Genomic DNA, 19,853 nt, shown 5'->3' with positions numbered 1-19,853 from the left:
ATACCCTAGACAGGGATAATATTTTGCTAACATAGAGCATATTAAAGACGTCGTCTTATATATGAGGGATGCACAGAGGGATATTTGCCGGCTGGCATCCAGAATTAATGCAATGTCCATTCTGCCAGGAGGGTATTAGAGACCCGGCAGTGGACAGGTGATGCTGACTTTAAAAGGCACATGGAGATTCTGCCTTATAAGGGTGAGGAATTGTTTGGGGATGGTCTCTGGGACCTCGTATCCACAGCAACAGCTGGGAAGAAAAAATTTTACCTCAGTTTTCTAGTGTTCACTCTAGGAGTGAAAAGGGGCAGGGCGCTTCGCCGCGCGCGCGTCCGAAATGGGGGCGCGGCCACGCAAATTAGGGGGCGTGGTCACTCCTCCGTCATTTTAGGGGGCGGTGCGGCCCACAGACGCTACTATAGAGAGCGTCTGTGGCCGGCGACGTCACTGTTGGGGGCGTGCCCAGCACCTCCGTCGGTGCTGGGCTTCCCCCAGCCCTCTCCCAATGCGTGAATGGATGCCGCGCGCATGCGCACGGCATCTATACACGCCGGGAGGGCAGGGAGCGGGCGGCTGTTCTAGCAGGGCGCCGCAAAAGGGGCAGGGCGGGTTTTGCCTGTTAAAAAACGGGCAGGGCGCGGCGCCCTGCTAAAACAGCCTAGAGTGAACACTAGGTTTCCTCACAGCCTAAGAAAGCACTGTATTTTTAGGTACAGTCCTTTCGGCTTCAGAAAAGCAAGCGGGTCAAAGGCGCTTCCTTTCTGCACAGAGACAAGGGAAGAAGGAAAAAGCTGCACCAGACAGCCAGTTCCCAGGATCAAAAATCTTCCCCCGCTTCCTCTGAGTCCACCGCATGACGCTGGGGCTCCACAGGTGGAGACAGGTGCGGTGGGGGCGCGTCTCGGGAACTTCAGGGACCAGTGGGCTTGCCCACAGGTGGATCCCTAGGTTCTGCAAGTAGTATCACAGGGATACAAGCTGGAGTTCGAGGCGACTCCCCCTCGCCGTTACCTCACATCAGCCTTGCCTGCTGCCCTCGGAGAAAGGGAGGTAGTACTGGCGGCAATTCACAAGCTGTACTTCCAGCAGGTGAAATCAAAGTACCCCTCCTTCAACAAGGCCGGGGTTACTATTCCAAAATGTTTGTGGTACCGAAACCAGACTGTTCGGTGAGACCCATTCTAAAATTGAAATCCTTGAACACTTATATACGAAGGTTCAAGTTCAAAATGGAATCGCTCAGGGCGATTATTGCAAGCCTGGAGAATTTCATGGTATCACTGGACATCAAGGATGCTTACCTGCATGTCCCTATTTACCCTCCTCACCAGGAGTACCTCAAAATTGTGGTACAGGATTGTCATTACCAATTCCAGACGTTGCCGTTGGTCTGTCCCCGGCACCGAGGGTATTTACCAAGGTAATGGCCGAAATAATTATCCCGTACTTGGACGATCTCCTTATAAAGGCGAGGTCCAGGGAGCAGTTGTTCGTCGGAGTAGCACTATCTCGGGAAGTGCTACAACAGCACGGCTGGATTCTGAATATTCCAAAGTCGCAGCTGGTTCCTACGACGCGTCTACTGTTCCTGGGTATGGTTCTGGACACAGAACAGGAAAAAAAAGGGTTTCTCCCGGAGGAGAAGTCCAAGGAGTTGTCGTCTCTAGACAGAGACCTCCTAATACAAATACAGGTGTCGGTGCATCAATGCACGCGAGCCCTGGGAAAGATGGTAGCTTCTTACGAAGAAATTCCATTCGCCAGGTCCCATGCAAGGATCTTCCAGTGGGATCTGTTGGACAAGTGGTCCGGGTCGCATCTTCAGATGCATCGGCGGATAACCCTGTCTCCAAGGGCCAGGGTGTCGCTGTTGTGGTGGCTGCAGAGTGCTCATCTTCTAGAGGGCCGCAGATTCGGCATACAGGACTGGGTCCTGGAGACCACGGATACCAGCCTTCGAGGCTGGGGGGCAGTCACACAGGGAAGAAACTTCCAAGGACTATGGACAAGTCAGGAGACTTCCCTACACAAAAATATTCTGGAACTAAGGGCCATTTACAATGCCCTAAGTCAGGCTAGACCCCTGCTTCAACACCGGCCGGTGCTGATCCAGTCAGACAACATCACGATGGTCGCTCATGTAAACCGACAGGGCGGCACAAGAAGCAGGATGGCGATGGCAGAAGCCACAAGGATTCTCCGATGGGCGGAAAATCATGTGTTAGCACTGTCAGCAGTGTTCATTCCCGGAGTGGACAACTGGGAAGCAGACTTTCTCAGCAGACACGACCTCCACCCGGGAGAGTAGGGACTTCATCCAGAAGTCTTCCAAATGATTGTACACCGTTGGGTAAGGCCACAGGTGGACATGATGGCGTCCCGCCTCAACAAAAAGCTAAAAAGATATTGCGCCAGGTCAAGGGACCCTCAGGCGATAGCTGTGGACGCTCTGGTAACACCGTGGGTGTACCAGTCGGTGTATGTGTTCCCTTCTCTGCCTCTCATACCCAGGGTAATGAGAATAATAAGAAGTAGAGGAGTAAGAACTATACTCATTGTTCCGGATTGGCCAAGAAGAGCTTGGTACCCAGAACTCCAAGAAATTATCTCAGAGGACCCATGGCCTCTGCCGCTCAGACAAGACCTGCTGCAGCAGGGGGCCTGTCTGTTCCAAGACGTACCGCGGCTGCGCTTGACTGCATGGCGGTTGAACGCCGGATCCTGAAGGAAAAGGGCATTCCGGAGGAAGTTATCCCTACGCTAATTAAAGCTAGGAAAGAAGTGAACGCAAACCATTATCACCGCATATGGCGGAAATATGTTGCGTGCTGTGAGGCCAGGAAGGCCCCAACGGAGGAATTTCAGCTAGGTCGATTTCTGCACTTCCTACAGTCAGGGGTGACTATGGGCCTAAAATTGGGTTCCATTAAGGTCCAGATTTCGGCTCTATCGATTTTCTTCCAAAATAGAACTGACTTCACTGCCTGAAGTTCAGACTTTTGTTAAGGGAGTGCTGCATAGTCAGCCCCCGTTTGTGCTTCCAGTGGCACCGTGGGATCTCAACGTGGTGTTGGATTTCCTGAAGTCGCATTGGGTTGAGCCACTTAAATCCGTGGAGCTAAAATACCTCACGTGGAAAGTGGTCATGCTGTTGGCCTTGGCGTCGGCCAGGCGTGTATCAGAATTAGCGGCTTTATCATGCAAAAGCCCTTATCTAATTTTTTTATATGGATAGGGCGGAATTGAGAACTCGTTCCCAATTCCTTCCTAAGTTGGTATCAGTTTTTCTTGTGAACCAACCTATTGTGGTGCCTGCGGCTACTTGGGACTTGGAGGATTCCAAGTTACTGGACGTAGTCAGGGCCCTGAAAAATATATGTTTCCAGGACGGCTGGAGTCAGGAAAACTGACTCGCTATTTATCCTGTATGCACCCAACAAGCTGGGTGCTCCTGCTTCTAAGCAGACTATTGCTCGCTGGATCTGTAGCTCGATTCAACTTGCACATTCTGCGGCTGGACTGCCGCACCCTAAATCTGTAAAAGCCCATTCCACTGGGAAAGTGGGCTCATCTTGGGCGGCTGCCCGAGGGGTCTCGGCTTTACAAATTTGCCGAGCTGTTACTTGGTCGGGTTCAAACACTTTTGCAAGAGTCTACAAGTTTGATACCCTGGCTGAGGAGGACCTAGAGTTTGCTCATTTGGTGCTGCAGAGTCATCCGCACTCTCCCGCCCGTTTGGGAGCTTTGGTATAATCCCCATGGTCCTTACGGAGTCCCAGCATCCACTTAGGACGTCAGAGAAAATAAGATTTTACTCACCGGTAAATCTATTTCTCGTAGTCCGTAGTGGATGCTGGGCGCCCATCCCAAGTGCGGATTGTCTGCAATACTTGTTTATAGTTATTGCCTAACTAAAGGGTTATTGTTGAGCCATCTGTTGAGAGGCTCAGTTATATTTCATACTGTTAACTGGGTATAGTATCACGAGTTATACGGTGTGATTGGTGTGGCTGGTATGAGTCTTACCCGGGATTCAAAATCCTTCCTTATTGTGTCAGCTCTCCCGGGCACAGTATCCTAACTGAGGTCTGGAGGAGGGTCATAGTGGGAGGAGCCAGTGCACACCAGGTAGTCCTAAAGCTTTCTTTAGTTGTGCCCAGTCTCCTGCGGAGCCGCTATTCCCCATGGTCCTTACGGAGTCCCAGCATCCACTACGGACTACGAGAAATAGATTTACCGGTGAGTAAAATCTTATTATTTCTTCAGAGCAAGCATCGCTGGGCATCCTATGGGGCGCCAGCGCTGCTGCTTCAGCACCTTCCCTCTGGCGCTGCGACACTGGTATGCGATCCAGTGATCTTGGCAGGGCACAACTAGCAGCGTTCAGCTGGGAACCCTGGGCTGTACCCGGACAACGGAGAGCGGGTCTGGCGATTCCCCACTTGTTGGGAATTGCGAGTGCAGTAGTAGAGACCACCGGAGGCCCTGATGTGGGCATCCGGTTCGTCCGCAACCCCAACCAGACCACCAGGGCACTTAATTGGCATTGGGGACCCTTTGGTGAGGCCAAAGCCCTGGGGGTTAATGTCAGCTAAGGGGAGGTAGGCTCTCCTTATACAGCTCCTCCCCGGCTTAGAGCGCGATCCCTCACAGAGGCTTCCTGCTTTTGAGCTACTTGTTTCCACAGGGCCATGTTATACAGCGCTTATCCTACAACTACATTAAGGCTTGTGTAGTTGATGTAGTGCCCATTTTATATTCCACTATATATGCATTGCATTTGACTTTTGCTAGTGACTGCTGTTGTGTTATATTGTTTCTGCTGTATAACTGTCGGTTATATCTATCCCTGTTACTCTCTCCTAAACCCATACCAGGTGGATAGGGGTTCCTCACATATATTTATACTTGTGAAGGGTGTCACACTGGGGTGTGGTTCATTGGGTCGACCACACTCAGATCGACAGTGCCTAGGTTGACCACTATTGGTCGACAGTGACTAAGTCAGCACCTAATATAGGTCGACACAAGCATTATGTTGACATGACAAAAGATCGACATAATTTTTTTTTTTTTGGGGGGGGTCGTTTTCTACGTAGAGTGACCGGGAACCCCAATTAGTGCACCCTGCTCCCTCGCATGGCTCTCGTCACTCGCCATGCTTCGGCAAAGGTTACCGTTCCCAATCGTAGTCCACTGGGATTGTTAAGTATGAAAAAGTTCAAAAAATTAAAAAAAATTTGAAAAACTCATGTCGACCTAGTGACCATGTCGACCAATAGTGGTCGACCTAGAGACCGGTTACCGTCACATTGCGTTGTCTGTCTATACTCACACATGGCCTAATTTCAGACTCTGTCGCTGATGTGAAAAAAATCGCTGTGAAGCGATTTTTGCAGATCTGTGCATGCGCATGCACCAGTAATCTCATGTGCAAGGTCCTAATCTGCGTTCTCTTCAGAACCCAGTTTAAGACCAGGAGGGGGGTCGGAACGGGGTGTCGACACCACATTTTGTAGGGGCGCGGTCTGGACAACGGAGGCGTGTGCGGACCGTTGCTGGGACGGGTCTCGCCGGCTGCGTGACATCACACGCAGCCGCTGCGAGCCTTAACATGGCAGGTAGCAGTCCGCCTTCACAGCTAGGATGCGTAGGCAGAGAGCTACACTAAACATGCAAAAGCATACCCTAAACATGCTTTAGCATGTCTGCGGGGAGGGGGCTGGAGCAGGCATGTGGGGCGGACATGTCCTGTGTGGAAGTTCTGTATCTGCTGACGGGCGTGGTATGATCATTTCATCTCACTACCCCGGGGTAGCGAGGCATCATAACCCTTTACACAGCTATACCTGATTACTATGAACGCGATAACGGGGATCACTTTAGAAAGGAGATTGGGTGTGATATATCATTTGAATACCACCCAATAAGCACACTGTGGGGGTAAGTCAGACCTGATCGTAGATGTGCGAAAAAACAAACATCTACAATCAAATTCTACGGCCCCTTGTGTGTTAACCAAAATAATGAAGTCAGGGGGTTCGAATTCTCCCTTACCAGGACAACCTACTGATTTTAGCCTAATATCCGGAGGTTCTGCAACATCTCTGGTTGACCATTGCCTTTCTGCAGGCTGGAATATCAACTGGAAAAAGTCTTCCCTGTCTCCTTCTCAGAGGATGTTACATTTAAGAGCCCTCCTAGATTCTTAGGTTCAGATTTTCCTGTCAGCAAAGTACAGGCACTTCGCACTCACCTGCGCAGATTTCTTTGACACTGGCGAGTGTCCATCCACTCAGCCATGCAGGTCCTGGGGTCCATGATCTCCACCTTCGACATGGTGGAGTACTACCTTTGTTAACTATTTTTCTTCAAAGTCCACAGGGCACCCCCACCCTGACGCACCTGGCTTCTATGGTTATTTCTTAATGGTCACTAGTTCTCCATTCTGGGAGCTAAAGCTTTAACGGTTTAGTGCCCTGTCCTCTCCAATCACCTATACCCCATGGTATCCCTGTGGACCATATGTGGTATCCCTGTGGACCATATGTGGTATCCCTGTGGACCGTCACTTTGATTTCCTCATGCACAGTTAGAGCTTAAAACCAATAATACTATTTACACATTTATTTGACATTTCAACAAGCAGTAGATTGAGGACTAGACAACATTATGTAATGGCATTTTACTATATGTTACAACATGCCTTCTACACAATGTTTTTAAAATGTCCAAAGGCTTGAACAAATATTTCAACATTTAAAGCTTCACAAATCCGACGTTCCACTTGTGGAACAATGGCGGATAAAAGATTAAAGTCTCCCTGTTTCATATTTAAAGTACAGATTTTCTGCTAAATTTAAAAGTTAATATCTGATGAACCTTATACAGTACCAATGAACATATGCCATGCAAACCTGCTTGAAAAGATTGATCAGAAAATAAGCACCGATGTCCAGGCAATTCTGACAGAAAATAAATGCAGGAAACTAGAAGGTACGTTCTGTGTCAGTGGCTTAAAGTCACGTTTCCTGGGTACCCATGTGGAACTTTATTGAAGACAGAGCTGGCTCTAGTGAGCCATGACCATATTTCATGTCCCACTGATATCAGTCACTGTGGGGCAGACAGAGATACGGTAAGCCTAACTTTGCTTTCCATTTTTCTCTGTACAATAATAATAAGATATACTTACTAGTAGCTACGCGGCTGTGCTTGGCAGCATTTGTTTATTATTTTGTAGATTGGCAACACTTGTGGTTGTAAAACGTTGTTGACCTTGAATGGTCTCTTTCATGTAGTTGGTCTCTTTGTGTCACTATAATGGTTTGCGTCCACTTGAAAATCTGCTAAGCAGGTCTGCCGATATTGGTTTACAGTATTGAAAAGGAGAGGCAGCTTGTAAAATCATTCATCCTTTACCTAGAATAAAAATTTTAAATAACCTGTAAAAGTCTTTGCAGTCTTCTCTAGATATGTCAATCAGTTCAGTGCAGCCTACTTTTTTACTTGCCATCAACTGGCATTATATCTTTTTTACATTTAATATTAAGAAGCAAATTGTAAGCTCTGCTTAGCAAGATGTTCCCACTTTTTTTTTTTTTAAAGGTCTATGCCTATATTATTATAAGTGTGTGTGCTACTCTTTTCTACTGCACTGATCATATCCGATTCTCAGCTATAGTATTATTCTTTAGTTCTGCAGTTGCTTTCACGGGATGCAGTTTACCAGCTGCCAGGATGCCGGCGGTCAGGAAACTGACGCCGAAATCCCGACAGCTGGCGAAATGCTGCTGGTCGGAATCCCCACCAGAGCCCCGAATTCTGACTCGGGTGGTGGGCCACACCACCACCCGAGGGGGAATATAATGGTCGCTCGCCACCCAGTGCTTTTTCCATTAAAATGCTAAAATGCATCTTATTCGAAAAATGATGCGAATAGGACACACGAGCAGCTTATACTGATTAAAATTATATGTGGCATGCCTATGTGTGACTGCAGCTGTATCTGCATACAGAATGCTAAGCTACATTGATTTCCTAGAAAGCACTGTCACATACCATTTCATATGCAGTTAGTCACAGACACACAAGAATATAGGCATGCCGCATATCTTATTCATCTGCAGAGTGGGCTTGTGCATCCTGCAAAAAAAGACCCCCGATGCTAAGGGAGTTGCACAGGAGCTGTCAGCTCACTCCCGCCAGGCATCTCCCGCAACGTGGTGTATTGATACAAGAGGACACATCTGTGTGTCTTTGGCCGAATTCTTCTCCCTCTTTGTAAACATTATGGTAGTTACCCTTAATAAAGCACTTGTGAATTTAAACAAGAAACTGTCCACAAGACTGGTGTGGATAATATGGTCGACCACACTTATATCGACAGTGTCTAGGTTGACCACTATTGGTTGACAGTAAGTAGGTCGACGTGGTTTCTAGGTCAACATGTAATTTTTTTGGGTGTCGTTTTCTCCGTAGAGTGACCGGGAACCTTAATTAGTGCACAGTGTCCCCTCGCTCCGCTACCGCTGTGCTTGGCACAGGTTACCATTCCCAGTTGTAGTCCACGTGGATCGTAAGGCATGAAAAAGTTCAATAAACGGGAAAAAAAGGTGAAAAAACGTATGTCGACCTACTTACTGTCGACCAATACTGGTCGACCTAGAGACCGGATACCCCACAAGACAAACCTCTCTCCTCCTACTCTCCAGAAGCCACCAGCTAGCTGGAAATTATGGCTTCCATTCAGGCTGGAGATTAGCTTGATTTATATAGGGAAAGCAAATTATGAGTATTTACAGGAATTTGGGCCTGGTGGCATTTAGGTACTAGGTTTAAATACTTGTAAAGTATATGTTTTCAAGTTAATAATCATTATTGCATTGTCTTCCAGGAGCATGGTATCCCTATAGATCTGGGATATGCAGTGGCACCACATCATTCTGGTGTGTACCCCATACATAGCCAACTTTATGAAGCTTGGAAATCTATATGGAATATCCAGGTTACAAGCACAGAAGAATACCCTCATCTAAGGCCAGCACGCTACCGGAGAGGATTCATCCACAACCACATCATGGTGAGAACAGTCGCTAAACTGGGTGTACTCTCGAGTCACTTGTTAATATTAAAAACAAGAAAAATCATAAATTGTAGTAACAAGGGTAACAGGCTTTTACCTAATAACTACACATGTTCAGTTTACAGGTTTTAGTCCTCCCTGGGATTTGCAGTTGTTTGGAGATTCTGAAACCTAACCGTTGGGAGGTCTTTTTACTGATGTCAGAATATGCATGTAATCGTTATCCATGGTCTTGTTTTACAACTTTGCATATTGTGAAGTACCTGATGGCTCTTAAATGTTATTCAGGCCATACGTCTGCGGGGTGATTCACCAATCTGCCAAACAGAGGGCATCCATGATTGGCGATCCTTGGGGGATCATCAAGGAAACACTGCATGTTAGAAGTCCCAAACGCTCCAATCCCGATAATTTTTTGGCCATAATTGACTAGTCGGGGAAATCCAACAAATCTCTGATCCCTGGCAGAACGGGGAATTGGGGCAATCCCTCTAGCTATATGGGCCCCATAACAGTAATGTGCTGTGTTTTATTGTCTCTCTTTCCATACACACACATCTATACACCAGAGGGGTGGGCAATAAGCGGCCCTCCAGCTGCTGTAAGAATACACATCCTAGCATGCACTACCACAGTGCTATTAACAAAACTGTGGAGGGCATGCTGGGTTGTGTAGTTCAGCAGCTGGAGAGACGCTTATTGCCCTCTGCTGTATAGATATGGGTGTATGGAAAAATAGAAAAAATAAAACACAGCACATTACTGTTATGGGGCCCAATTCTTTTATACACTCTCTACTTTGTTATTTATAGCTGTTTACCTGCTAGTAATTGCAAATATCATTTAGATGGGTCAGGGGGGTGCAGTTGCTGTTCATTCCAGACATATAGGGGGGGAATTCAAATGTTTGAAAAGTTGGTTGGCTGTCTATTAGATAGGAAAAAACAGACACCCAACTGACTTTTCAAATATTTGAATTCCCCCCCATAGAATGCTAAAGAAATGTGACCTAATTGCCTTTTCGTGAGAGTGTGATTCTTGGTGCCATACACAGTGATTTCAGTAACTCCGCAACTACTCATCTCCTGGGTTTATGTACACAACAGCAGAGTTCACAGAGAATGGTGTGCAAAGCAATCATCCATTGAGTGACCCTTCTGTGGGTAAAACTGCTTTTCTCTTACGTCCTGGAGGATACTGGGGTCCACATTAGTACCATGGGGTATAGACGGGTCCACTTGGAGCCTTGGGCACTTTAAGAAATCAATAGTGTGCACTGGCTACTCCCTCTATGCCCCTCCTACCAGACTTAGTTTTGAAAATGTGCCCCGAGGAGCCGGTCACGCTTAGGGAAGCTCCTGAAGAGGCTTCTGCTTTTATTTTCTGTTTGTTATGTTACAGGCACTGCTGGGTTGCACCAGCATGCCTGCTTCGTGGGACTTAGGGGGGAGAACTGCCCAACTTCCTATAGAGTTAATAGTCCTGTTTCTCCGCTGACAGGAAACTGAGCTCCTGAGGGAGTCATTCTTAAGCCCCACCACGGCGAGCGTACCCTCCCACAGCACGCTGCCACCCCTAACAGAACCAGAAGAAAGAAGAGTGATGAGTAGAACGCCGGCGTCCCGGTTAGCGGGTCGCCGGTGGGAATGGCGGCACAATGGTAGGAGCGCAGCGCTGACATGCAGGCTGCACTCCGGGGGGGCTCAGGAGGACATGCGGATGAGTGTGTCATGCTGTGAGGGGCGCTCTGAGCCACCGGTGATACCCACACTGGCCAACTAGCTTAACAGGGGTTCTAACTCTCTTTTAAGCAAACCAAGACCTCAGGCCAGTATAAAAAAGAAAGGGAAGCCACGCGCCTTTACGGGGGCGGAGCTTCACTATTAACGGATCCAGCGGGTCACCAGCGCAATTTTCCCTCTGACGCTTACACTGACATGCATCACAGGGAAGCGCAGCTCCTCCACAAAGACTCCACGTATCCTCAGCGGTACAGGGGGTCTTAAAAGAAGGGGGAGTTGGGGGGGGGGGGGGGTTTGAAGTGTTGTAGAATACTAAGCCCTCTTAATGGACTTAGTGTTGCTACCCAGCTGAGTTTTGCTTGGCTAAAATGGGCCAGTGTGGCTGGCTCCATTTTCTGTGTCTCCCTGCGGGCTATGTGTGGGTTAAAAACTGTGTTTTCACCTACTATGTGTGGGTTCCTTCATGTTACCATGTCCAAGGACTGTCTTTTTTCTGCGCAGCAGAGTGTCTATCCACTCGCTATCATGTACCCAGAATAGTACACATTCTCAGGCTAGTGGGGCAGAACCCCCATGGTTAGATTCCATTAAGGGGATGATATCTAATATTTCTACTAAATTATCCCATATTGAGAAAGAGACGCAATACTTAAGGCAGTCTTTGGATGACCTGATAAATAGAGATTCAGTTCCCATACCAGCGTCTCAGACCCCCGCCATTTGCCCACAAAAGTGTACTCTAGCCCAGCTCATGCAGGATGATACTGATGACGATACATCATACACAGAGGAGGGTGAAGTGAATGCGAGTGGGGGGGATGCAGTCCTGTCACAATTAATACAGGCCCTGATGGAAGCTATTAGAGATGTCCTGCACATTCCTGACAAGGTGGCGGAGGTAGAGGAGGAATCTTATTTTCTCTAACGTCCTAGTGGATGCTGGGGACTCCGTAAGGACCATGGTGAATAGACGGGCTCCGCAGGAGACATGGGCACTTTAAGAAAGAATTTGGATTCTGGTGTGCTCTGGCTCCTCCCTCTATGTCCCTCCTCCAGACCTCAGTTTGAATCTGTGCCCGGACGAGCTGGGTGCTGTTCAGTGAGCTCTCCTGAGCTTGCTATAAGAAAGTATTTTGTTAGGTTTTTTTTATTTTCAGGGAGCTCTGCTGGCAACAGACTCCCTACATCGTGGGACTGAGGGGAAAAAAGTAGCCCTACTCTCTGCAGATAGGTCCTGCTTCTTAGGCTACTGGACACCATCAGCTCCAGAGGGATCGTACACAGGATCTCACCCTTTGTCCGCCGATCCCGGAGCCGTGCCGCCGTCCCCCTCGCAGAGCCGAAAGACAGAAGCCGGGTGAAAGAAGCAAGAAGACTTTGAAATCGTCAGCAGAAGACTCCAGTCTTCACTGAGGTAGCACACAGCACTGCAGCTGTGCGCCATTGCTCCCACACTACACCCACATACTCCGATCACTGTAAGGGTGCAGGGCGCAGGGGGGGGCGCCCTGGGCATCAATTAGGACCTCTTGGCAAAAGTTGGACATATATACAGTTGGGCACTGTATATACCGTATATACTCGAGTATAAGCCGACTTTTTCAGCACTTTTTTTTGTGCTGAAAAAGCCACCTCGGCTTATACTCGAGTCAGTGCAGGCAGAGGCAGAGCAGTGTGAAGGAGGGACATGGAGCGCACAGCGCGCGGCGCTCCTGTGTCCCTCCTGCATCTCCGGCGGCAGCAGCGGCGGTTCTATTACAGGAAATACCCGTTCGTGACCTCTGATCACGAACCGGCACTTCCTATAATAGACCCGCCGCGGCCGCCGAAGATGCTGGAGGGACACAGGAGAGCCGCGCACGCTGTGTGCTTCGTGTCCCTCCAGAAGACAGCGCGGGATCGACGGAGGGGTAAGTAACAGCACTGTGGGGCATACCTGGCACTTGGGGAGGGAACGTATCTGGCAGCACTGTGGGGGCATATCTGGCAGCACTGTGGGGGCATATCTGGCAGCACTGTGGGGGCATAACTGGCAGCACTGTGGGGGCATAACTGGCAGCACTGTGGGGGCATATCTGGCAGCACTGTGGGGGCATATCTGGCAGCACTGTGGGGGCATAACTGGCAGCACTGTGGGGGCATATCTGGCAGCACTGTGGGGGCATATCTGGCAGCACTGTGGGGGCATATCTGGCAGCACTGTGGGGGCATATCTGGCAGCACTGTGGGGGCATATCTGGCAGCACTGTGGGGGCATATCTGGCAGCACTGTGGGGGCATATCTGGCAGCACTGTGGGGGCATAACTGGCAGCACTGTGGGGGCATATCTGGCAGCACTGTGGGGGCATATCTGGCAGCACTGTGGGGGCATATCTGGCACTATGAGGGCATATCTGGCACTGAGGGCTGTGTACGGCTAGAGCTGCATTTCCCACCCTAGGCTTATACTCGAGTCAATAAGTTTTCCCAGGTTTTTGTGGTAGAATTAGGTGCCTCGGCTTATATTCGGGTCGACTTATACTCGAGTATATACGGTATGTATGAGCCCCCGCCATAATATTGTACATAAACGCGGGAAAGAAGCCCGCCGCTGAGGGGGCGGGGCTTCTTCCTCAGCACTCACCAGCGCCATTTTCTCTCCACAGCTCCGCTGAGAGGAAGCTCCCCAGGCTCTCCCTTGCAGATACACGGTAGAAGAGGGTAAAAAAGAGACGGGGGGGGGGGCACATAATTAGGCGCAAAAATCATTTTACAGCGACTACTGGGTTAACATTAAGTTACTGTGTGATTCCTGGGTTATATAGCGCTGGGGTGTGTGCTGGCATACTCTCTCTCTGTCTCTCCAAAGTGCCTTGTGGGGGAACTGTCTTCAAAAGGAGCATTCCCTGTGTGTGTGGTGTGTCGGTACGCTTGTGTCGACATGTTTGACGAGGAAGGCTATGTGGAAACAGAGCGGGAGCAAATGAATGTGGTGTCTCTCCGCCGACAGCGCCGACACGTGATTGGATGGATATGTGGAAGGTTTTAAATGATAATGTTAATTCCTTGCATAAAAGGTTGGATAAAGCTGAAACCTTAGGACAGTCAGGGTCTCAGCCCATGCCTGATCCTATGTCGCAGAGGCCGTCAGGGTCTCAGAAGCGCCCACTATCCCAAATTGTTGACACAGATACCGACATGGATTCTGACTCCAGTGTCGATTACGATGATGCAAAGTTACAGCCAAAATTGGCTAAATCCATCCGTTATATGATTATAGCAATTAAGGATGTGTTGCACATCACAGAGGAAACCCCAGTCCCAGACAAGAAGGTTCATATGTATGGGGAAAAAAGGCAGGTGGTGTCCTTTCCTCCTTCACACGAGCTGAATGAGTTATGTGAAAAGGCTTGGGGATCTCCAGATAAAAAACTGCAGATTTCCAAAAGGATGCTTATGGCGTATCCTTTCCCACCAACGGACAGGTTACGCTGGGAATCCTCCCCTAGGGTGGACAAAGCTTTAACACGCTTATCCAAGAGGGCAGCCCTGCCGTCACAGGATACGGCCACCCTAAAAGATGCTGCGGATAGAAAGCAAGAGGGTACCCTGAAGTCCATTTATACACATTCAGGTACCTTACTAAGGCCGGCAATTGCGTCGGCCTGGGTGTGTAGCGCTGTAGCAGCATGGACGGATACCTTATCTGAGGAACTTGATACCTTAGACAAGGATACTATATTAATGACCCTGGGGCATATAAAAGACGCTGTCCTATATATGAGAGATGCTCAAAGAGACATTAGCCTACTGGGCTCTAGAATAAATGCAATGTCGATTTCTGCCAGAAGGGTCCTGTGGACTCTGCAATGGACAGGTGATGCCGACTCAAAAAGGCATATGGAGGTTTTACCTTACAAGGGTGAGGAATTGTTTGGGGAGGGTCTCTCGGACCTGGTCTCCACAGCTACTGCTGGAAAGTCAATTTTTTTGCCATGTTTCCTCACAACCTAAGAAAGCACCGTATTACAAAATGCAGTCCTTTCGATCGCACAGAGGCAAGAAAGTCCGAGGTGCGTCCTTTCTTGCTAAAGGCAGGGGTAGAGGAAAGAAGCTGCACAACACAGCTAGTTCCTAGGAACAGAAGTCCTCCCCGGCTTCCACTAAATCCACCGCATGACGCTGGGGCTCCACAGGCGGAGCTAGGCCCGGTGGGGGCGCGTCTCCAAAATTTCAGCCACAAGTGGGTTCACTCCCAGGTGAATCCCTGGGCGATAAAGATTGTGTCTCAGGGATACAAGCTGGAATTCGAAGAGATGCCCACTCACCGATACCTCAAATCGGCCATGCCAGCTTCCCGCTTAGAGAGGGAAATAGTGTTAACTGCAATTCACAAATTGTATCTTCAGCAGGTGGTGGTCAAGGTTCCCCTCCTTCAACAAGGAAAGGGTTATTATTCGACCATGTTTGTGGTACCGAAACCGGACGGTTCGGTCAGACCCATATTGAATTTAAAATCCCTGAACGTATACCTGAAAAGGTTCAAGTTCAAGATGGAATCGCTCAGAGCGGTCATCGCAAGCCTGGAAGGGGGGGATTTTATGGTGTCTCTGGACATAAAGGATGCATACCTTCATGTCCCCATTTCTCTGACGTCCTAAGTGGATGCTGGGACTCCGTAAGGACCATGGGGAATAGCGGCTCCGCAGGAGACTGGGCACAACTAAAAGAAAGCTTTAGGTCTACCTGGTGTGCACTGGCTCCTCCCTCTATGACCCTCCTCCAGACCTCAGTTAGAATCTTGTGCCCGGCTGAGCTGGATGCACACTAGGGGCTCTCCTGAGCTCCTAGAAAAGAAAGTATATTTTAGGTTTTTTTTATTTTCAGTGAGATCTGCTGGCAACAGACTCACTGCTACGAGGGACTAAGGGGAGAAGAAGCGAACCTACCTGCTTGCAGCTAGCTTGGGCTTCTTAGGCTACTGGACACCATTAGCTCCAGAGGGATCGAACTCAGGGCCTGACCTCGATCGTCCGGTCCCGGAGCCGCGCCGCCGTCCCCCTTACAGAGCCAGAAGCAAGAAGATGGTCCTGAAAATCAGCGGCAGAAGACTTCGGTCTTCAACAAGGTAGCGCACAGCACTGCAGCTGTGCGCCATTGCTCCTCATGCACACCTCACACTCCGGTCACTGATGGGTGCAGGGCGCTGGGGGGGGGGGGGGGGGGGGGGGCGGGGGGGGGGGGGGGGGGGGGGGGGGGGGGGCGGGGGGGGGGGCGCCCTGAGCAGCAATATTAACACCTTGGCTAGCAAAAAATCACAATATATAGTCCTAGAGGCTATATATGTGAAAAATACCCCTGCCAGAGAGCCATAAAAAAGCGGTAGAAGTCCGCCGGAAAAGGGGTGGGGGCTATCTCCCTCAGCACACTGGCGCCATTTTTCCCTCACAGCTCCGCTGGAAGGATCGCTCCCAGGCTCTCCCCTGCAGTTTCAAGACTACATAGGGTAAAAAATAGAGGGGGGCACTAAATTTAGGCGCAGCAGTATATATATAAGCAGCTATAAGTGAAAATCACTCAGTTATAGTGTTCATCCCTGTGTTATATAGCGCTCTGGTGTGTGCTGGCATACTCTCTCTCTGTCTCCCCAAAGGGCTTTGTGGGGTCCTGTCCTCTGTCAGAGCATTCCCTGTGTGTGTGCGGTGTGTCGGTACGGCTGTTTCGACATGTTTGATGAGGAGGCTTATGTGAAGGCGGAGCAGATGCCGATAAATGTGATGTCACCCCCTGCGGGGCCGACACCTGAGTGGATGGACTTGTGGAAGGAATTACGTGAAAGTGTCAACTCCTTACATAAAAGGTTTGACGACATACCAAATATGGGACAGCCGGATTCTCAGCCTGTGCCTGCCCAGGCGTCTCAAAAGCCATCAGGGGCTCTAAAACGCCCGCTACCTCAGATGGCAGACACAGATGTCGACACGGATACTGACTCCAGTGTCGACGACGATGAGACTAATGTAACTTCCAATAGGGCCACACGTTACATGATTGAGGCAATGAAAAATGTGTTGCACATTTCTGATGTTACCCCAGGAACCACAAAAAAGGGTATTATGTTTGGAGAGAAAAAACTACCAGTAGTTTTTCCCCCATCTGAGGAATTAAATGAAGTGTGTGAAGAAGCGTGGGCTTCTCCCGATAAGAAACTGGTAATTTCTAAAAGGTTACTAATGACGTACCCTTTCCCGCCAGAGGATAGGTCACGTTGTGAAACATCCCCTAGGGTGGATAAAGCGCTCACACGCTTGTCAAAGAAGGTGGCACTACCGTCTCCAGATACGGCCGCCCTAAAGGAGCCTGCTGATAGGAAGCAGGAGGCTATCCTGAAGTCTGTATATACACACACAGGTATTATACTGAGACCAGCTATTGCTTCAGCATGGATGTGCAGTGCTGCAGCTGCGTGGTCAGATTCCCTGTCGGAAAATATTGATACCCTAGACAGGGACACTATATTGCTAACCGTAGAGCATATTAAAGACGCAGTCTTATACATGAGAGATGCACAGAGGGATATTTGCCGGCTGGCATCTAAAATAAGTGCAATGTCCATTTCTGCCAGGAGAGGGTTATGGACTCGGCAGTGGACAGGTGATGCAGATTCTAAAAGGCACATGGAAGTTTTGCCTTATAAGGGTGAGGAGTTGTTCGGGGATGGTTTCTCGGACCTCGTTTCCACAGCAACAGCTGGGAAGTCAGCATTTTTACCCCATGTTCCCTCACAGCCAAAGAAAGCACCATACTATCAGGTACAGTCCTTTCGGCCCCATAAGGGCAAGCGGGTTAAAGGCGCGTCCTTTCTGCCCAGAGGCAGAGGTAGAGGGAAAAAGCTGCAGCATACAGCCAGTTCCCAGGAGCAAAAGTCCTCCCCCGCTTCCTCCAAGTCCGCCGCATGACGCTGGGGCTCCACAGGCGGAGCCATGTACGGTGGGGGCCCGTCTCAAAAACTTCAGCAATCAGTGGGCTCGCTCACGGGTGGATCCCTGGATCCTTCAAGTAGTATCTCAGGGGTACAAGCTGGAATTCGAGACGTCTCCCCCCCGCCGTTTCCTCAAATCTGCCTTGCCTACAACTCCCTCAGGCAGGGAGGCAGTGTTAGAGGCAATACACAAGCTGTATTCCCAGCAGGTGATAGTCAAGGTGCCCCTCCTTCAAAAAGGACGGGGTTACTATTCCACAATGTTTGTGGTACCGAAACCGGACGGTTCGGTGAGACCCATTTTAAATTTGAAATCCTTGAACACATATATAAAAAAATTCAAGTTCAAGATGGAATCGCACAGGGCGGTTATTGCAAGCGTGGACGAGGGGGATTACATGGTATCACTGGACATCAAGGATGCTTGCCTGCATGTCCCCATTTACCATCCTCACCAGGAGTACCTCAGATTTGTGGTACAGGATTGTCATTACCAATTCCAGACGTTGCCGTTTGGTCTGTCCACGGCACCAAGGGTATTTACCAAGGTAATGGCCGAAATGATGATACTCCTTCGAAAAAAGGGAGTTTTAATTATCCCGTACTTGGACGATCTCCTGATAAAGGCGAGGTCTAGGGAGCAGTTGTTGGTCGGGGTAGCACTATCTCGGGAGGTGCTACAACAGCACGGTTGGATTCTAAATATTCCAAAGTCACAGCTGGTCCCTACGACACGTCTACTGTTTCTGGGGATGGTTCTGGACACAGAACAGAAAAAAGTGTTTCTCCCGGATGAGAAGGCCAAGGAGCTGTCATCTCTAGTCAGAGGCCTCCTAAAACCAAAACAGGTGTCGGTGCATCGCTGCACGCGAGTCCTGGGAAAAATGGTAGCTTCCTACGAAGCAATTCCATTCGGCAGGTTCCATGCAAGGACTTTTCAGTGGAACCTGTTGGACAAGTGGTCCGGATCGCATCTTCAGATGCATCGGCTGCTAACCCTGTCTCCAAGGACCAGGGTGTCTCTGCTGCGGTGGCTGCAAAGTGCTCATCTTCAGGAGGGCCGCAGATTCGGCATACAGGACTGGGTCCTGGTGACCACGGATGCCAGCCTTCGAGGCTGGGGGGCAGTCACACAGGGAAGAAACTTCCAAGGACTATGGTAAAGTCAGGAGACTTCCCTACACATAAATATTCTGGAACTGAGGGCCATTTACAATGCCCTAAGTCAGGCAAAACCCCTGCTTCAAAACCAGCCGGTACTGATCCAGTCAGACAACATCACGGCAGTCGCCCATGTAAACCGACAGGGCGGCACAAGAAGCAGGACGGCGATGGCAGAAGCCACAAGGATTCTCCGATGGGCGGAAAATCACGTGTTAGCACTGTCAGCAGTGTTCATTCCGGGAGTGGACAACTGGGAAGCAGACTTCCTCAGCAGGCACGACCTCCACCCGGGAGAGTGGGGACTTCATCCAGAAGTCTACCAACTGATTGTAAACCGTTGGGAAAGGCCACAGGTGGACATGATGGCGTCCCGCCTAAACAAAAAGCTAGAAAGATATTGCGCCAGGTCAAGAGACCCTCAGGTGATAGCTGTGGACGCTCTAGTGACACCGTGGGTGTATCGGTCGGTTTATGTGTTCCCTCCTTTTCCTCTCATACCCAAGGTACTGAGGATAATAAGGAGAAGAGGAGTAAGAACTATACTCATTGTTCAGGATTGGCCAAGAAGAGCTTGGTACCCGGAACTTCAAGAAATGATCTCAGAGGACCCATGGCCTCTGCCGCTCAGACAGGACCTGCTGCAGCAGGGGCCCTGTCTGTTCCAAGACTTACCGCGGCTGCGTTTGACGGCATGGCGGTTGAACACCGGATTCTGAAAGAAAAGGGCATTCCGGAGGAAGTCATTCCTACGCTGATTAAAGCTAGGAAAGAAGTGACCGCAAACCATTATCACCGCATTTGGCGAAAATATGTTGCGTGGTGTGAGGCCAGGAAGGCCCCAACGGAGGAATTTCAGCTGGGCTGTTTTCTGCATTTCCTACAGTCAGGGGTGACTAT

General features: G+C 49.5%; 1 protein-coding gene across 1 annotated transcript in view; it reads left to right on the top strand.

The window, feature by feature from the left end:
- The window catches only part of NDST2 (N-deacetylase and N-sulfotransferase 2), a 337,717-nt gene that overhangs the window by 227,284 nt on the left and 90,580 nt on the right, over positions 1 to 19,853 (top strand). Inside the window, exon 5 of the mRNA XM_063961347.1 lies at positions 8,900 to 9,085. Within this exon, the coding sequence (XP_063817417.1) occupies positions 8,900 to 9,085 (186 nt within the window). The remainder of the gene's footprint in view (positions 1 to 8,899; positions 9,086 to 19,853) is intronic.

The sequence above is a fragment of the Pseudophryne corroboree genome, chromosome 3 (genome assembly GCF_028390025.1).
Source record: "Pseudophryne corroboree isolate aPseCor3 chromosome 3, aPseCor3.hap2, whole genome shotgun sequence".
Taxonomy (NCBI): domain Eukaryota; kingdom Metazoa; phylum Chordata; class Amphibia; order Anura; family Myobatrachidae; genus Pseudophryne; species Pseudophryne corroboree.
This window is presented reverse-complemented; position numbering and strand designations above follow the sequence as displayed.